At 40.0% G+C, this 18159-nt stretch overlaps 1 protein-coding gene across 1 annotated transcript in view; it reads right to left on the bottom strand.

The window, feature by feature from the left end:
* The window catches only part of TERB1 (telomere repeat binding bouquet formation protein 1), a 48657-nt gene that overhangs the window by 16345 nt on the left and 14153 nt on the right, over nt 1-18159 (bottom strand). The window contains exons 8-16 of the mRNA XM_044659434.1: nt 16410-16562; nt 13885-14016; nt 13030-13155; nt 6359-6516; nt 4202-4554; nt 3889-3985; nt 2891-2985; nt 1513-1577; nt 1116-1211 (exon numbers count right to left, since the gene is read on the bottom strand). Of these exons, the coding sequence (XP_044515369.1) occupies nt 1116-1211; nt 1513-1577; nt 2891-2985; nt 3889-3985; nt 4202-4554; nt 6359-6516; nt 13030-13155; nt 13885-14016; nt 16410-16562 (1275 nt within the window). The remainder of the gene's footprint in view (nt 1-1115; nt 1212-1512; nt 1578-2890; nt 2986-3888; nt 3986-4201; nt 4555-6358; nt 6517-13029; nt 13156-13884; nt 14017-16409; nt 16563-18159) is intronic.

Genomic DNA, 18159 nt, shown 5'->3' with positions numbered 1-18159 from the left:
TTTATAGAACAATCCAGAACACAATGCTGTCTCAAAAATGTGAAAAAACATTATCTAATAAAATTATAATATATATATACATCAGGAAGAAGACAGTTGTTTGCAAAAAGGAATTAAAATAATTTCTCTTCTTTAATTCATGGGTTCAGAAAAACTAATGCTCAGGAGGCAGCAGGGCAGCTCAGTGGATTGAGAGTCGGGCCTAGAAACAGGCAGTCCTGGGATCAGATCTGGCCTCAGACACTTCCTAGCTATGTGACCCTAGGCAAGTCACTTAACCCACACTGCATAACCCTTACTGTTCTTCTGCCTTAAAAACCAATACACTGTATTGATTCTAAGATAGAAGTTAAGGGTTTAAAAAACAACAACAACAACAACAACAACAAACAATGCTCAGCCCTCCATAGGTTTATATCAGAAGACTATTGAGAAATTCGTGCTCCCATTGTATTACCCTGGGTTTTTTTTTAATTGTTTTCTAAGTGACCAATGAAGCTCAGAGAAAAAGGACATCAGCTTAGATTGGGAACAGAAGCAAATTTAGATCTAAGAAGGAATTGGGAGTTTTTGCTTTTGTTCAGTCATTCAGTTGCATCTGACTCTTTGTGACCTTTGAACTATAGCTATCAGTGGGGTTTTTTGGCAAGATACCGGAGTGGTTTTCTATCTCCTCCAGTAGATCCTTCTGTCAGGCAATCAGTGATTAAGTGACTTGCCCAAGGTCACACAGCTAGAAATTATCTGAAGCAGGATGCGAACTCCAGTTTTCCTGACTCTAGGCCTAACACTCTATCTACTTATACTTAGCCACTTAGACACCCTTTAGGCATACAGAGGTTAAGTGCCTTGCCCAAAGTCACACAGCTAGGAAGCATGTGAGAATGGATTTGAACTCAAGATCTTCCTGACTCTAGGCCCAGTGCCATTAACCACTCAGCCAAACTCTGTTTAAAAAAAAAAAAAAGTTTTGAATTTTAGATTGGAAGATGAATTTTATATGTCTAGGAAGAAAAGTGAAATTTAATAGCTCTGAAAAGAAAAAAGCAAATAACTCGCTGACATAATCTAGAACTGTGTTAATCACAAAGCAGCATTTATCATTAAAAAATTACCTGAACATCTGAAATTCAGTGTTTTAGGATAATTGTCACTTCCTTGAAAGTTGGAAACTTCTTTGCTGATGATGTCAGAACATAACATAAGTGGATCTGGAAAGAGAAGAGTACAAAGTTTAAAATGTATCTATGTTCACAATAACAAATAGGCAGAGTATTTGTAAAGGGCTTTTCCTCCGCCAACATGGGCATATGCTTCTTCCTCCATATTTTAGGGGGATTTTCCCAATACAGTCCCCCCTGGTTGCTCCTACCAGATTGGGGGGGGGTGTTCAGAACAATGGGGTTAAACCTTTATTGAGGGATGGGGCAGAGATCTGTATGAGTGTTGTCAGCTAGAGTACCCTATTAAGTATGTTAGCTTAAAAAAGCAATGAAACATTTGTAATTGTACCTGTTACTGGTAACTGATGCTTTCTGCTTCTAACAGCTGGTGCTAGATTTTTACAAGCTTGTTCACTAAAAGAAGGTAGAGATGAGGGAATTAAAAATAAAGCACAGCGTTGATTATGGGGACACAGCACTTGTACATAGCACAGTACAGAGTAAAAATGTTCAGTATTTGATAGGCAAAAAGGGAGCAGAGGGTAGAGCAGCAGCCAGTGACAAAGGTCTGTAATAGTCTATAAATTCAGTAGAAATGAATGTAATCTTTGGAGCCACTGGTAGACTTATGACATTCAGAGGGAAGAAAAAAGGAAGAAAAAAAAGAGACAGAGAGAGAAATATGGCAAGAGCAAGTTCAAAAAGAAGGAAAGAGAATCAAGGGAGGAAAAGAATAAGAGAAAAGAAGTAAGGATATCAAGTACAGAATGCTAACTCTCTACTTTAAGGCCCTGTCCTTCTGTTGGGAAGAATCTGGGCCTGGCATCAGTCTGGATTAGTGGGGAAGAAGCAGGGAGGTCCATGAAGAAGTTGTTCTAGCAGGGTGCAGCAATCAGAGAGGAGTTTATTGAGCCCCTCATTCCACAGAGGAGGGCCTGGGGCCTTGTTCCACACTGTGGAGAGTAGTGGTGACAAATAGAAGAGCTGCCACAAAAAGACCGAAGCTTCAGTGAGGAGGGTTCCAGCCCACAGGGGACTTCAGCATCTCCTGTCTTGCCTCCTTTCCCTGTGACTTCCCTGCCCGTCACAGCATGAGTAGACTCTGGCTCTCCAGAGAAAGCTCAGGGCCAGCATGGCCCAGCCTTTAGGTTCTCCTGGGCTCAGCTCCCAATGTGGATGGTGCCTCCTCTCCGCTCAGCTACTCTGGGCTCAGGGTCTGCCTAATAAATGGCATCCATAGGACCAGAGGCCCCACTTGTCAGTCACTTCCCATTTCAGGGGCTGCTCTGAAGCAACCATGTCAGAAGTTGTCCACCCTCATGGAAAGAAAATCTCACCCCCCCCAAACACAGGTGGATGTAGGCCCATGATGATGGAGGTGACCCAGAGGCCTGAAAGAGGGGTGAGGAGGCAGGTTGGAAGGCTCTGGTCATCAGGAGAAGGGTGGGGCCTAGAACAAACCACATTTTCCTATAATTCAGTTAAAATGAAGAGAAAACAGAAGGGAACGATATGATCAGAGAAGATGTAGGCCAGTGGCACCTGAACAGAGTAAGGATCGGATCCTCCTGTGCACCTTGCCTGAGCAAATGGCCTGGACCCCCTACTGTGATCACATCCATGGATTCAGAGGCAAAATGTCTGGGGTATGATAATTCCAATTCTTCAACTTAAAACTTCTATGGCCCTCATCTCTAACATCCCTTCCAACTCTAAATCCCACTAACATTTCTTTAGCACCAGATGACAAAACTATTTCCCCATTCTTGTCTTTGCCCAGCCACCGGCAACAAGGAGATCTTGCTACTTCTTGGTTGAAGAACTGTAGAGAACAGCCAGAAAAAAAAGGCCAATGAAAGAAAAGTCAACAGGAAAATTCAGATTGTCTAAATGGGGTCTATCTCTGTAAGAAAGAGCTTCTAGACAAGCTGTCTGCCAAGCCCTGCAGATATAAAAGCAAAAATGGCAGTATCTGTCCTCATGGAGCTGACAAAGATTCCACAGGGAGAGAGAATATTCTTAGTAAAATAAATACAGTGAGGAGGAAAGCCCTATCAGCTCTAGGAATCAGGAAAGGCCTCACCCATGCTGCTATCTCAGGGATGAACTATGTACAAAGAAGGAAGAAAATTTCCGTTAGGTTTGGCTAATCCTCACCAACTTTTCTAGCTGAAGTCAGGGTAGGAAGTCAGTCAGGAATAGTTCAGGCAAATGCTGCGAGACTGGTTCGGACAAGCTATGAACCTGGACCAACACCAACACGTGTGATTGCCTCTACTACTTTGGCAGGGAGCAGTGCCCTGACTGTACCAAACCCCAGAATGCTGGGGAGCCCCAGGAAACACCGGCTCTCACCGGCTATCCAGAAAGGAAAAACCCAAGGGACAGAGGCTCACGGTTGCTGCAGACACCGCTATGCAGCGAGAAAGTCAGCCAGTCTATCAAGGGCAGACACTGAAGATGTGTAATAAGCTGGCATGGAATAAGAGGACTGAATGGGCAGGATTAATGGGAGAAATGAGGCTGTGCTTTTCGCGACCCCAGGCTTCTTCCTGAAATGAATCCTGATCTTTCTGATACTGACAGTCTTCCAATAACACTACATGGAATAGCAGTCTGTGAAGCATCAAAATGACCATCTTCCAAAGGTCAATGGAGAGATCCAGGTGGACGGCATATTACCAACAATAAATTAATCACAAAACCAAGGCTGCATGAAACATACAGCCAGAGAGCTGTTACATGACCAGAAAAGGAGCCAGATCTGTCTCAGGGTGATGCTGACAGAGTACAAATGAAGGGCCCGCAGGCTGCGCTGGTACCTATATAATGTCCCCAGAGAGAAAGGAAAGGCCCAACACATGAGGTGACTGCACTGAGGAGTGGCAGGGCCAGGGCCAGGCAGCCCCAACACCAATGATATCACAGACCCACTGAAGCAGGGTTCATGAAGGATGTGGCTTACACTAATGTCTGTTCATGGCTTCTTGTTTAGGTTCACCTTTTACATACTGGACCTTGCTTGGAAAAACAAATACCTTTTGTCACCAGTCACTCCTTGGTACACGCTGGGACTTCTGGTGGTGCTGGCAGCTGAGGGCACAGCAGCGGTGCTTAGAGCTCTGGCTGGCTCGCTCGCTTTACAATGGGCACTGGCTGGATTTGTCTTGTCACTCCCTGACAGATTCTGGGGCTCAGGCCCTGCAGGGGCTTCACCCTTGGCTGCAGTGTTCAGCGTATAACTCTGAGGCTGACACTCCTTTTGGGGGTGGTTTCTTTCTGCATTAGCAACTCTATCAGTGCCGTCTACTCTAGGACATTTTGGTGTTTTTTGGATATTTAAGCTCCTTGGAAAAGAATCATCAACCAATTTTCTTCCTTCTCTTTTTTCCTACAACAGAAAAATGTCAAGTAAATAGCTCCAAGAAGATCTCTCCATTTTTTGCTTTTCCTTAGAATATTCTCTACACAGGATGCAGGTAAATTCTGCAATATGTAACAGAAATACATGTTTATAAGTAATGGGAAACATTTCAATTTTGGATTGGGAGAGGGAAGATATGGCAAACATTTTTAAAAAACATAAGATATGTGAAGAGAAAAATGGATTCATTTCTTGGTGTTGTCTTCCACATAAGGTCTCAATGAAAGTGCAAATGGGAGCTAGCATGATGGACAAGACTGCATGGTGTTAAGCTTGGCTCACCTCAAGTTGATTCAACTGTCTGAGCCTCAGCCTCCTCACCTACCCCCCCAGGGGGATGTCCACACTTGCCTTACCTACCTCACCTTATATTGTGAGGTGTGTGCTTGAGAAGAGGTAAAGTTCTGAAGGAATAGGAGCTACTCTCTATTACGAGAAGTGAGCTGATTTTTGCCAAGTCTAAAAAGATGCTTCCCAACAACTCGATTTGTCCCCTGGTGCACTGGGAAGCCTTGAGATGCTGACACAGAAGGCGGATGGATGCATATGTAACGCTGCAGAAAGGGATCCTGATCTGAAGAGCCAGGTTCAAGGTCTCTAAGTTTAAAAATGTCTTTGAAATTCTCTCAGCACTTTCAGGTCCAAGGTGGGGAGAAGGAGGGCAGAGGTTTGCTTGCTATTCTAAATAACAACCTCTATAAAATGAAAGGCCTGGACCCTCATACCTAGCAGATTGTCCACTCCTCAAGGGCTTATCTTAGTTAGCTTTACATCTCCTCCAGCATCCAGCATAGTCACTGAATGTCTGTCCTTTAATGAACATTAAAACAAACTCTTGGGTTTTAAAAGATTACTCTACTACAAAAATGAGTAATATGGAAATGGGATATGAAATACATATATTTGATAATATATGTATAACCCAGTGAAATTGCTTGTCAATTCCAGGAAAGGGGAGGGAAGAAGAAAGGGAGACAACAAGAATCATATAACCATGGGAAAAAATTTTAAAATTAAAATTAAAATCAAACTCTCTTCAATTTGGTCAAAAGCAAGAATAGTAACATTTATAAAAAAGAGATTCTGGTAAACTTAACATTAAAGAAGAGGAAGGAGAGATCTCTTATACAGAGACTATATCTATATCTGGCTATCTACATATATCAAACACATACATACATATATATAGAATCTACTCTCTCTCTCTCTCAATCTATACAAATACACATAACACTAAAGAGGAAGAAGAGCAGATCTCTGTTATACCCAGATACTCATATACATATAGATAAGTAAGCCTCATGAGATGGTATGGAGAATACTAGCTATAAAGACTGAGGACCCAAGTTCAAATTCTGTCACTTTTACCAATAAACCTTAGGCAGGTTAGAATGCTAGATCCTGACCAGGTCATCTCTTAAGGATTTTTAGTGGTTCTAAATGTATGCTCCATTCAGAATACATGTGCACACACACATGTATTCACATATGGGCATAGCCATACACACATGTGTACATATATGCACACCTATATACATATAAAGAAGAATTGAAATCATTTGCTCAACTGCCATTGTTCAGCATCCCTTCCCTCATTGGAAACCCTCCTTTTATCATGATCAATATTTTCAAGTGAAAAGTTTTGATCACATGTTTTAGATGCTCATCTTTCTCCCACTTGTGACTGACACAGCTAGAAAGGATTTTTGCCTCCAACCTCAAAAAAAATCTTTGCCAGAGACTTTATGTTCCTGTAAATAAACAGGCTGACCTCATCTTCTTTGTTTTCAAGCTGTTCTATTCTGTGCAGAATTTCTTTTGCTTTCTTCCAGAAGCCTTCAATATTCCTCTCTCTCACCTTCAATTCTTTCAAATGTTGTGCTTCATTCATCTCAGAAGATTCTTCGAGGTTTAGAGATAATTTTTCTGCTTTTATGAAACAGAAAAAAATGGACAACCTATCATTTACTACAAAGTGTTATCACTTTAATGATTTAGCTAGGCAATAAAACAAAAGGGTTTCTTACCTACTCATCTACCCACTTTCTATCTTACCTACATGAAACAACTCAATAAGCATTTAACATCTGGTTAGTACAGAAAGAATACTGTGCTAGGTACTGGGATGAAAAGAAAACAAATTTTAGATAAGACAAAATTTAGTGGGAAAATGACAAAGACGTTATAATATTTGTTTTGAATGGCCACATTTATTTGTTGCCAAGGAAGGCTTTTATTTTTCCCTCTTGGGGGAAACTTGGAAGTGATCATAGGAGTAATGATAGTGACACTTCAAAAAGGAAGAAAACAAAGAAAGAGCATTAATGGATCATTTAAACAATAAACAGAAGAGAGCAAAAGGAAGTTCAGAATGAGACACAAAAAGGTCAAGTGTTTGAACTTCCATGGTAAATTTAAATTATACCCCAAAAAAGTATGTAGTAGGAGGAAAAAAACCTATACATCATAATTCAATTTCCTATACAACTGCCTTTTTCTTAATCTTTCCATGCTGAAATGCTCTTGTTTGTTGAGGTTCATTAAGTACTTATTTAAAAAATTAATTTTTAAGAGATAAAATAACATACAGTAAGTGCATTATAAAAATGGTTATATGAAGTCTGAGCGGGAAATCATTAGCAACAATGAGGATTAAGAAAGACTTCATGGAAGAGGAGACATTTCTCAGGATCAAAGAAACTCAGAGGTAGGCAGAACTTCAGAGGTCATCTAGGCCAACCCTAAAAGAAACATGAATATCTTCCTTAAAAAGAAATTATTAGGGGGCAGCTGGGTAGCTCAGTGAATTGAGAGCCAGGCCTAGAGACGGGAGGTCCTAGGTTCAAATCTGGCCTCAGACACTTCCCAGCTGTGTGACCCTGGGCAAGTCACTTGACCCCCATTGCCTACCCTTACCACTCTTCTGCCTTGGAGCCAATACACAGTATTGACTCCAAGATGGAAGGTAAGGGTTTAAAAAAAAAAAAAAAAAGAAAAAGAAATTATTGAAGGGGCAGAGCCAAGATTAAAGGCAACTCAGCTGAATTTTCTCAACTTTACCCTCTAAACAACTTTAAAAAAATGCCTCAAATAAAACTTTGTAGCAACAGAGTCAACAAAAGTTTAGGATGAATAATTTTTCCAGCCTAAGAAAACATGGGAGCTGGCAAAAGTTTGAGACACTGGGATGGATATCTAGAGATCATACATATGGTAGTGGTAGAAATTCTCAGCCCAGGGACAGTAAAAGGATCAAAAAGAGATTACACGGAACTTTTTGCTAGTTCTGGGTACAGCTAGCACTGACCAAATGCAGTCCAGAGTCACAGTTACAGGACAGAGAAGTGTTTGGGGTTGGTCACCAGAGAGCAGGGGGGCCCGGTTGCAGTTCCAAAGCAGACTCTAGGGCTTGTGGCTACAGTGAAGCAAGGTTCCTCTTAGGAAAGGTCCAAGTGCAAACCAAGAGAGCAGTGACCACATCTCTCCCAGGACTCTACCACCTTGGAGTCACCAAAAATTAGCAGCAGACTCCCAGAACTAGCTCTGAAAACATCAGCTATTCCCAGGTGAGCAGAGTCCAATTTTAACAGAAAGTTCAAAATCAAGAAATAAGTTGGAGAAATGAGCAAACAACAAAAAAGTATTTGACCATCAAAAACTACTATTATGGCAGGGAAGACCAAGACATAAACTCAGAAGAAGACAACAATGTGAAAACAGCTAAAAAGAAAGCCCCAAAGAATAATGTTAATTGGACCCATGCTTGGCAAGAATTCCTTGAAGAGTTAAAGCAAGAAATAAGTTGTAGAGGAACTGGCTTCAGATACTTCTCAGTTGTGTGATTCTGGGCAAGTTACTTAAAACCAATTGCCTCGTGTTAAGAATGAAAAATTATGAGGCTGGTTGTAGTTTAATAACTTCATTAAATCAAAAGTAGTAGGAGGAAGAAGAAGAAATGGTAGGTACTTAGCTGGCTAATCTGTGGCCACCATTGTGGGGTTCCTTGCTACACACTGCCACGGGTCCAGTCCGCTTCTCCACATGCACATCAAAGCCCCCCACTTCTTCTTTACCTCAACTTATAAAGTTTTTTTCCACCCACTAACTCTCACATGTCACATCTCAGGAATCAATCATAATTTGCCTGGGCCACCCAGAGGGCAGTGCCTCGGGAATCACTCTGCTGTCTCTTGATATTCTTGACATTGTTTCCCATCTCATTGGTTCTTAACTTCCCTTTTTCTGGTGGTCCCTTTATCTCAACTCACTCACTTGTATTTGGCCTCCAGATGACGTCATGAGAGTGACAGTGGAGAGCGAGAGATTTATTCTAAACCCTAGCCCTAAGAGATCAATACTAAATAATGATTCTGTGAAGATGGGATTAATTCTCCCCTGCCTATTTTTAGATTTAATCACCAGAAGTGTATACACCCCACTTATCCTTAAGTATGGGGAGGTCTGTGACCCACATGCTTGATAGTGAGCGATGAATCAGAACCAATTGACCACCCCCTGGGCAGTCCTATGCAAAGATTTAGCATGTAATTGGTCCATGTAAAGTGGAAGGAAGGCACAGGAAGTGACAAAAGAAATGGTCTTTAAAAGTGGCAAGAACTTCCTGTGACAAGGTCTTTTGCCTTCAACTTGAACTTGAAGGAGCTCTGGCTTGGGACCTCAGACTGCTCTTGGATTTTTCCCTCAGAACTACCATGTCGGTGAGTGAAAAAGATTGACTCCTTTTCCTGGCTTTTCTGAGAGCTACTAGCCTCCGGAGAGGCCCCTTGTCTTGGAGGAGGCCTTGTGGCAAAAACCCTTGGATAATTTACCTCTGGGCCCCCTTTGCTGGGGCCTCTGGGCCAGAGTAATTATTTTCTCTCTCTGATTTCCTTACTTTCATTCTTTCCCTTTATTTTATAAATTGCTAAAAAGTCATTCTGACTTGAGTAATAATTACAGCAACCACATATTTAGTCCAACCTTTAATTTTTACTCCTTACAATCCTAAAACAAGGTAAAGATTTAAAAAAAAAAAAAGAGTAGTAGATGGGGTCAGCTGGGTAGCTTAGTGGATTGAGAGCCAGGCCTAGAGACGGGAGGTCCTAGGTTCAAATCTGGCCTCAGACACTTCCCAGCTGTGTGACCCTGGGCAAGTCACTTGACCCCCCAATTGCCTAGCCCTTACCACTCTATTGATTCCAAGAGGGAAGGTAAGGGGTTTTTAAATAAATAAATAAATGAAAGGAGTAGTAGAGGAAAAATTGGGGTAAGAAATGAGAATGATGCAAGAAAATTATAAAAAGAATTAACAGCATTGAGAGAGGAACAAAAAGTATTGAAGTATTGAAGAAAATACCTTAAAAGTCAGAGTTCATTGAAGAACTCTTAAAAATTAGAATTGACTCCCACTGGTTGGGAAATACTGGTTTAGGGGTATTGGGGAGTAAAGGAAAAAGTCAATGTAAACACTTCATTTGCATTTGGCTTTGTCTAGTCTTCTGATTTCCTCTAGTTGTTATTTCTTTCTTCTTCCTAAATATTCATAATTCTACATATTGTAATATACCCCTACCCTGAAGTAAAATATAACCCCCTTTAGATTAGAGTCTGATTTGCATTTCATTTTTACTTTTGCATTTTCACTGTATATGCCTTGCATATAATGCTTCCTAAATGCTTAAAAGAAAATTAGAATTGACAAGTGGAAGCTAATGACTCCAGGAGACATCAAGAAACAATAAAAACAAAATCAAGAGAATGAAAAAATAGAAGAAAATGGTAAATATCTCATCAGAAAAAAAAATGACCTAGCAGATAGATCAAAGAGAAAAAATTTAAGAATTATTGTACTACCTGAAAGTCAAAATCAAAGAAAAATTCTAAACATCATATTTCAAGAAATTATCAAAACAGCTAGGTAGCACAGTGGATAGAGAAATGGGCCTAGTGTCAGAAAGACCTGAGTTTAAATCTGACCCCAGACAATTCCTAGGTGTATGACTCTGGGCAAGTTACTTAACAAAGAAAGGAAGGAAGGAAGGAAGGAAGGAAGGAAGGAAGGAAAAGAGGGAGGGAAGGAGGTAGGAATTATCACAGAAAAATGCCTTGATATCTTAGGTCCAGGGGGTAAAACAGAGATCCTAAAATGAATACTCCCAGGAATATTCCAGAGCTCCTTGGTGAAAGAAAAATACAGCCAGAAAAAAAGCAGCCAGAATGGCACAACTCAAATGTTGTGTAGCCATAGTCTAGATCACATTAAGATTTAACATCTTCCACAGGAGGTCCTAGGTTCAAACCTGGCCTCAGCCACTTCCCAGCTGTGTGACCCTGGGCAAGTCACTTGACCCCCATTGCCCACCCTTACCAATCTTCCACCTATGAGACAATACACCGAAGTACAAGGGTTTAAAAAAAAAAAGATTTAACATCTTCCTTGTTAAAGGATAAGAAGGCTTGGAATAAGATATTCCAGAAGGTAAAGGAGCTAAGATTACAATCAAGATGAGCCTACCAAGCAAAACTAAATATAATCCTACAAGGAAAAATGAATATTTAACAAAAAGGAGGATTTTCAAGCATTCTTGATGAAAAGACCAGAGCTGAATGGGAAATTTGACATTCAAACACAAGATGCAAGAGAAGCATAAAAAGGCAAATGTGAAGGAGTAATCATAAAGGTCTCAACAAAGTTAAACTGTTTATATTCCTATACGGGTAAAAGATACAAATAACTCTAAAGAACTTTATAATTATTAAGGCAGTTAAAAGGAATTTATAGAGGAAGCCAGGCCTAGATAAAGACAGAAAGTCCTGGGTTCAGGTCCGGCCTCAGACACTTCCTAGTTATGTGACCTAGGGGAAGTGACCTAACCCAAACTCCCTAGCCCTTATCACTCTTCTGCTTTGGAATCAATATTTAGTACTGATTCTAAGACAGAAAGTAAGGGTTTAAAAAATAAAGGAATTTGCATAGATAAGAAGGAATGGATATTGGTCAATTACAATGGAATGATCATCAAAAACAATGAAAGGGAGAGAGAGATGCACTGGGAGAAGAGAAAGGGAAAACTAGAATAGGGAAAATTTTCTCTCATAAAAGAGGCATGCAAGGAAGAGCTTTTACAGTGCAGGGGGAAGTGAGGGTAGAGCTCTAGCAGGCAAGGCTTGAACCTCATTCTCATCAAAATTGGTCCAAAACAGGGAAGAATACACACACACACACACACACTCTCTCTCTCTCTCTCTCTCTCTCTCTCTCTCTCTCTCTCTCTCTCTCTCTCTCTCAGACCCCACAGGGAAATAGAAGGCAAAGAGGATAAGAAAAAAAGGAAAGTGGGGAATGATAAAAGGGAGATTAAGAGAGGTAGCAGTTAAAATCAAAACAGACTTTGAGGAGGGATAAGATGAAAAAGAAAGAGACTGAAAAAAAATGGGATGGAGAAAAATAACATAGTAATCATAAGTGTTGTGAATGGGATGAGCTCACCCACTAAATGAAGGCCAATAGCAGAATGGATAAGAAATCAGAATCCAACAATATATTGTTTACAAGAGACACACTTGAAACAGAAAGATACACACAAAATTAAAATAAAGGGCTGAAAAAGAATCAAATATGCTTTAGCTGAACTAAGAAAAGTCAGGGATAGAGGGCAACCAGGGGGCTCAGTATATATAGAGCCAGGTCTGGAGACCTGGATTCAAATCTGACCTCAGAAACTACCTAGCTATGTGACTCTGGGCAAGTTACTTAACCTTCATTGCCCAGTCCTTACCTTTCTTCTGCCTTGGAACCAATACATAGTATTGATTCTAAGATGGAAGGTAAGGGTTAAAAAAAAACAAACAAACAAAGATGGGTAGCAATCATGATCTCAGATTAAGCAAAAGTAAAAATAGGACTAATTAAAAGAGATAATCAGGGAAAAGACATTTTGCTTTAAAAGGTACAAAAGACAATGAAGTAATATCAAATTATAGCGAATTTCTCTGATAAAGGCCTCATTTTTCCAATATATACTAAATATAGAATAGAGTCAAATTTATAAAAATAAAAGCCATTCCCCAAGTGATAAATGGTCAAAGGATATGAATAGGCAGTTTTCAGAAGAAGAAAGCAAAACTATCTATAGCCATATTAAAAAATGCTCTAAGTCACTATTGATTAGAGAAAGGCAAATTAAAAGAATTCTGAAGTTCTATCTCCCACCTATCAGAAATGACAAGTGCTAGAGAGAATGAGAAGAAAAACAGGGGCACTAATAAGTGTCAGCAATGAACTGGTCCAACCATTCTGGAAAGTAATTTGGAACTATGCCCAAAAGGCTTCCAAACTATACAAACTCTCTGACCAAGCAATAAGTCTGTTCCCCAAAGGGATCAAAGAAAAATAAAAAGGACCTCTCTGTGATTTGTTTTTTAAATTAAGAGTAAACTTACTAATTTTTTTGCAGTTGTGCAGCACAAAGGTGGCAGCTTTGTTTAGCTCTTCATTCTGTGATTCAGTTAAGACTTGAATCATTAGTGGAAGACCATTATTCTGAAAGAGGTGAAGCTGATTCTCTTCTATAAAATATAAAAAAATATAAAATATAACATTAGGTTAAATTACATGACAAATTATTCCATCATTAAATAATCTACATCACGGTTTAATTCTTTCTTGTAGTAATTTTAGGCAGTTCCAAGAATTTGCCATAAATCACACAGAGAAGATTTCTGTGAATCAAAAATTTTATTCATTAAGCTAATTAAAAATTAAAGAAAAATGCATATAAATATGTATATAGTTTTGAAGCAATTTCAACCCAAGAACTAATCTTTCCTCCAAAAATATGTCATCTGTTCACATGGGAGACTTTTATGCCAACAATTAATTTTATTTTCTAATGACAATATTCCAGTGGAGAATATTCTGTTGAAAGCCAAAATAAAAGAATCAAAATAAAGAAAAAGAAATTCATTGAATCTGAATCTTCATTACTGAAAGATTTGGAAGTTATGCTGCAGGGGGATATCTGGTAATTTTCCAGGTATGGGACAAATAGGATCTAGAACTAGAAGGGACCCTAGAGATTATCTAATTTTACAGATGAGTAAACCGAGCCTTAGAGAAGCTGAATGACTTAAATAAAGTCATAAGTAGAAGAGTCAGGATCTGAATCAGGTCATCTGACTGCAAGTCTAGAGTTCTTTCCAATATTCCATGCTGGCTCAGGCTTATTGGTGAACAAAAAGTTTGCCTATTTAGTTGTGGCATCAAGCCCAAGCCCATTAAATGAAATCAATACTTACCACAAGATTCTGTGCAATGCCCAAGAGTAAGAATAATGCTGAATTTTTCCCCTGAATCCAGACTCTCATGAAGTAGCAGAGTCAGAAGTTTTGATACAATGTGGTATTTGGAAAGTACTACCCCAACAGCAGCTATAAGTATAAAACATCAAAAAAGGCATACTAAGTATTGGAAAACTTCAAATATGTGAATATTACCTATTTTCTTGAGCCTATTCTAGCTCTGGGAGATATACAGCAACAAGGAGACTGTGGGGAATCATCTACCTGAAAAAAAAAAAAAACCATTCCAAAAGCACACCATGAGTAGTTGTCTTCTGAACAATGAAGACTGAAGACGACATTCTCAGGCTCTTCTGAACATCTGTTATGTTTCTATGCTGGAAATCTTGTTGTACCATAAATGTCAAGTTGATTCTATAGGAACATATTTTTCTTACCTAGCTTGTATTCTCAGATATTTGTACTAAAAATGTGCTTTTCCCAAGTCATGATCTTACAATTCTTAAAGATGCAAAGTTGATCTCTGATAGTGATTCCTTTTGGCTTTTCTATCTTGCATTAACCATTAGGAGACCCAAAAGCAAAAGGATGGAGAGAGCACTAGCCTAAGTCACAACATCCTGGTTTCAAGTCCAAGTTCTTTCCAATATGATCTTGGGCAATTCACTTCACCTCCTAGATTATCTTTATGATCTCTTCCTGTTCTAATATCCTACAGCTACGAATCCTGACTCTGCCACTTATTAACTGAGAACCATGGTCAAGAATCTTGGTTTCTCCAACAACAAAATGAAAGAATATCTACTCACGATGTTCAAAGATTTAATTTAACAGACATCTAATACATACTACTAAGGACCAGGCACTGTGCTAAGTACTAGGATTAAAATACAAAGAATCAGATAATCCTTACTCTTATGGAGCTTATATCCTAATGGGAGAAACAATAAATACAGATAGAAACAGAAAATAAATACAAATAAACTCTAGGAAGCTGAGAGAGGGCACTAATAGGAGTTCAGAGAAAGCTTCATGTAGAAAGTAATATTTAAGTTGAGTCTTGGAAGGAAGAGAAGGAGGAGGAATGCATTTACTGTACGGGCAGTCAATACAAAGGCACAGAATAGGAGATATAGGGCTCTGTGGAATAGAAGCACAGAAGGAAGGCCAGTTTCACTCAATTATAGAGTGTGTAATGTATGAGTCTGAAAAAATAGGAGGGGGCCAAGTTGTGAAGGAATTTAAAAGAGTTTATATTTTATTCTAGAGGTACAACAAAGCCACTGGATATTGCTGAGTAAGGGAAGTGAAACGGTCCAATTTGACTTTAAGGAAAATCATGGATTTTCCATGGAAGATGGAATGGAGTGTGGAAAAGACTTGAGGCAGAGAGAATGATTAGGAGGCCACTGTGACAGTCTCAGTGAACAATGATGAGGGCCTGAACTAGGGTGATGGCTTATGAGTGCAGAAAGTGAGGGATGTTTAGTAAGGCAAAAATGGAGAGATTTGGCAATTGACTGGATAAGTGGGGTAAAGGAGACTGAGGAGCTGAGAATAACACTAAAGTGGTAAGGTGATAAACTTAGGAAAACAAAAGAACGATGCTGATTTTGACAGAAATGGTGAAGTTTGGAAGAAGGGGTGAGTTAAGGGGAAAGATAATGGGTTCTGTTTTGGCCTTGTGGAATCTGAGATTTCTTTGCAACATCCTGCCTGAAATGTCTAACAGGCAGCTGGTGATGTAAAGACTAAAGCTCCTGCCAAACTGGCTACTGGCTCCTCTCCACATATGACAGGTCCCCTCCTGCCTCTGGGCCCGGCATGTTCTCCTTCCACTTTTCTGCGTCTTGGAATCTCTAGCTCCTTTCAAGGTTTGGTCCCATCCTATTCCCTGCCACCTGCCTCTTGCCCTCACCTATCACCTGATTACCATGCCCTGACAGCTTCTAGGCTTCATACCACTTGTCTGCATACATACTATTCCCTCCTCAGAGAATGAGAACTCCCTGGGAGCAAAAGCTGTATCATTTTTGTCTTCTATCCCAGGTGGCCAGTACAGTGCTGGACACACTGGAGGGAACTGATAAAAATCTGTGACTTGCTTGAGTGATGAATCCCCAGTAAAATGGGGAAGAAGAATACTATTGGAGGGAAGAACTGTTCCTCTTTTATTGTTGTAGCTCCAATTCCTAGCAGTGTCTGATACAGATCAGGTGTTTTAAAACACTTACTAACTTAGCTGTATTATACTCTTGACTAATCCCATTTATTGGAAAGCACCCCACACATATTCGCTCCAAATAAGAAATGCAAAACTACTTTATACCCTTCCTTTTGTTCCTTCAACAGAGCAGTTGATTACTAGCATGAACCCTTCCATCACAAGTGGTTAAACATGAGCTCTGTGAATGAGAAGAGGTTCTCTCCCATCACCAACACTCTGGCTGATGCCAAACAGTTTGGCTCTGTGGTCATTCTGTAAGTATGGCATATGCAGATGTTGGAATTCCGCCACTCACGATTGTCAGCGATGCAGGCATCCAGGGTCTTAGTTACCACTACGGCCAGCTTAGCACTAGGAAGATTCCCATGGGAATCCTGTTCCAGCTTTATCAGAACTTCAGATAATACAGCCAGTCCGCCAATAGATATAAAATACTCCTGTACGTGTGCTTAGGAAATAAAGTAATGAAAACATCAAAATTAATATTCCCTTGAGTTTCTACTGTATTGATTCTACAATGTAATTAATTTTATGCTGTATTGATCTAATTGAGTCTGCATCTGCCTAAAGTTACCTTTCTATGTCTTTGAGTTGAGCTCATCAATTCAGCTTACTCTTTGAATTACTTTAAAACTATCATTAAAAGAAAATTTGTTATCCCTCATACCTGCAAAGTCCTAGAAAATTCCAGGATATCTGTTTATCCATCTTTGAAGGCCTACAGGCTGACCTGCTATATTTCCACAAAACTGTCCTTGCCTATCCTTCTGCAAATAGGGGAGTTTTTATTTCTTCCAAAGGGATGGCACTTCTGGTAGTTTTGATCTCCTAGCAAAGATGATAAGATTTGGATGAGTCAATAAAACAATTGCCATTCCTTAAGTATCAGAGAGGAGTGGTTCATGTGAGTGCCAGCCTGCTTTCTCTGATGCAGCTGATCATGTTGTTCCCACTTCCACCTCTACTTCCCCAAACTATCCTAAAGGCTAGTGGGGCCTCTCTCGGGGCCCTTGGTTATTGAGAGGCCATAGACACAATTTATTGGTTGCTGTTAGACTAACTAATAAATTGATCATGCTTGGACCTTTAGCTCTCAGTTTACCTTAACTTCCAAATATAGCATTAATAAGAACTTAGCACCTTACTATCAGCCAAAGAAAGTTAATAATGATTTTGTTATATTTATACACTAAATTTCACAGCATCTATACTTACCCTTTTCACATGCCTATTTGAAAAGTCCACAAGTTAATGAAATATTGAGTACGCATGATGACAGTCAAATGCAGCTACTTGCCTGGGGGGGAGGGGAGCAGAAGAAGAGCTCTATCCTCTTAGATTTTAGAGCCTTTCATGCCCTGAGACCCACTGCCATGCACCTATCTACATATGTGAGGCAATTAGTAGTATAAGGGATAAAGTGCTAGATCCAAAATAAGGAAGACTGGTTTCAAATCCTGCCTCAGGTACTTCCTTACCTATGTGACCCTGGCCAAGTCATTTAATATCTCTCAGCCTATTTCCTCATCTATAAAATGGGGATAATAATAGTGCCTACACCTCACAGGATTGTTGTGAGGACCAAATGAGATAACATACATAAAGTATTTTGCAAACCTCAAAGTGCTTTATAAATGCTAGCTATTATTATTATGTTGAAGCATTACTTCCTCTGTTCTCTGCCACCAAAACATCTGAGAAAGCCCCTCTAATGACTCATGCAGGTGGAGGATGCCACTGACCTCCAGGTCCCTGCCTCAGAAGTCACTGCTCTCTCTGCTGGCAGCAGACCCAGGAGCGTTTGGCTCCAGAACAAGCCCTTCTCTGGGTGGCTTTAGAGTCCTCCTAAGCAGCTGACCTGATGCCAGGAGTGGAGCCACTCCTTACTCTACCCCATCACTGTGGTGACTGAACAAAAGTCTTGCCTTGGCCCTCTGCTGACACCAAGAGCCTAAGCAGATAGGGGTCACTGTGGCCTCTAGGGCCTCAGCCCAGCATCTCCCAGCGCCACGGAGGTCCTCTTCTCCGAAAGATTCCCTTCCATC

This window comes from Gracilinanus agilis, chromosome 2 (genome assembly GCF_016433145.1).
Source record: "Gracilinanus agilis isolate LMUSP501 chromosome 2, AgileGrace, whole genome shotgun sequence".
Lineage (NCBI taxonomy): Eukaryota > Metazoa > Chordata > Mammalia > Didelphimorphia > Didelphidae > Gracilinanus > Gracilinanus agilis.
The sequence above is the reverse complement of the archived record's forward strand: the minus strand, read 5'-3'. Positions and strand labels throughout refer to the sequence as shown.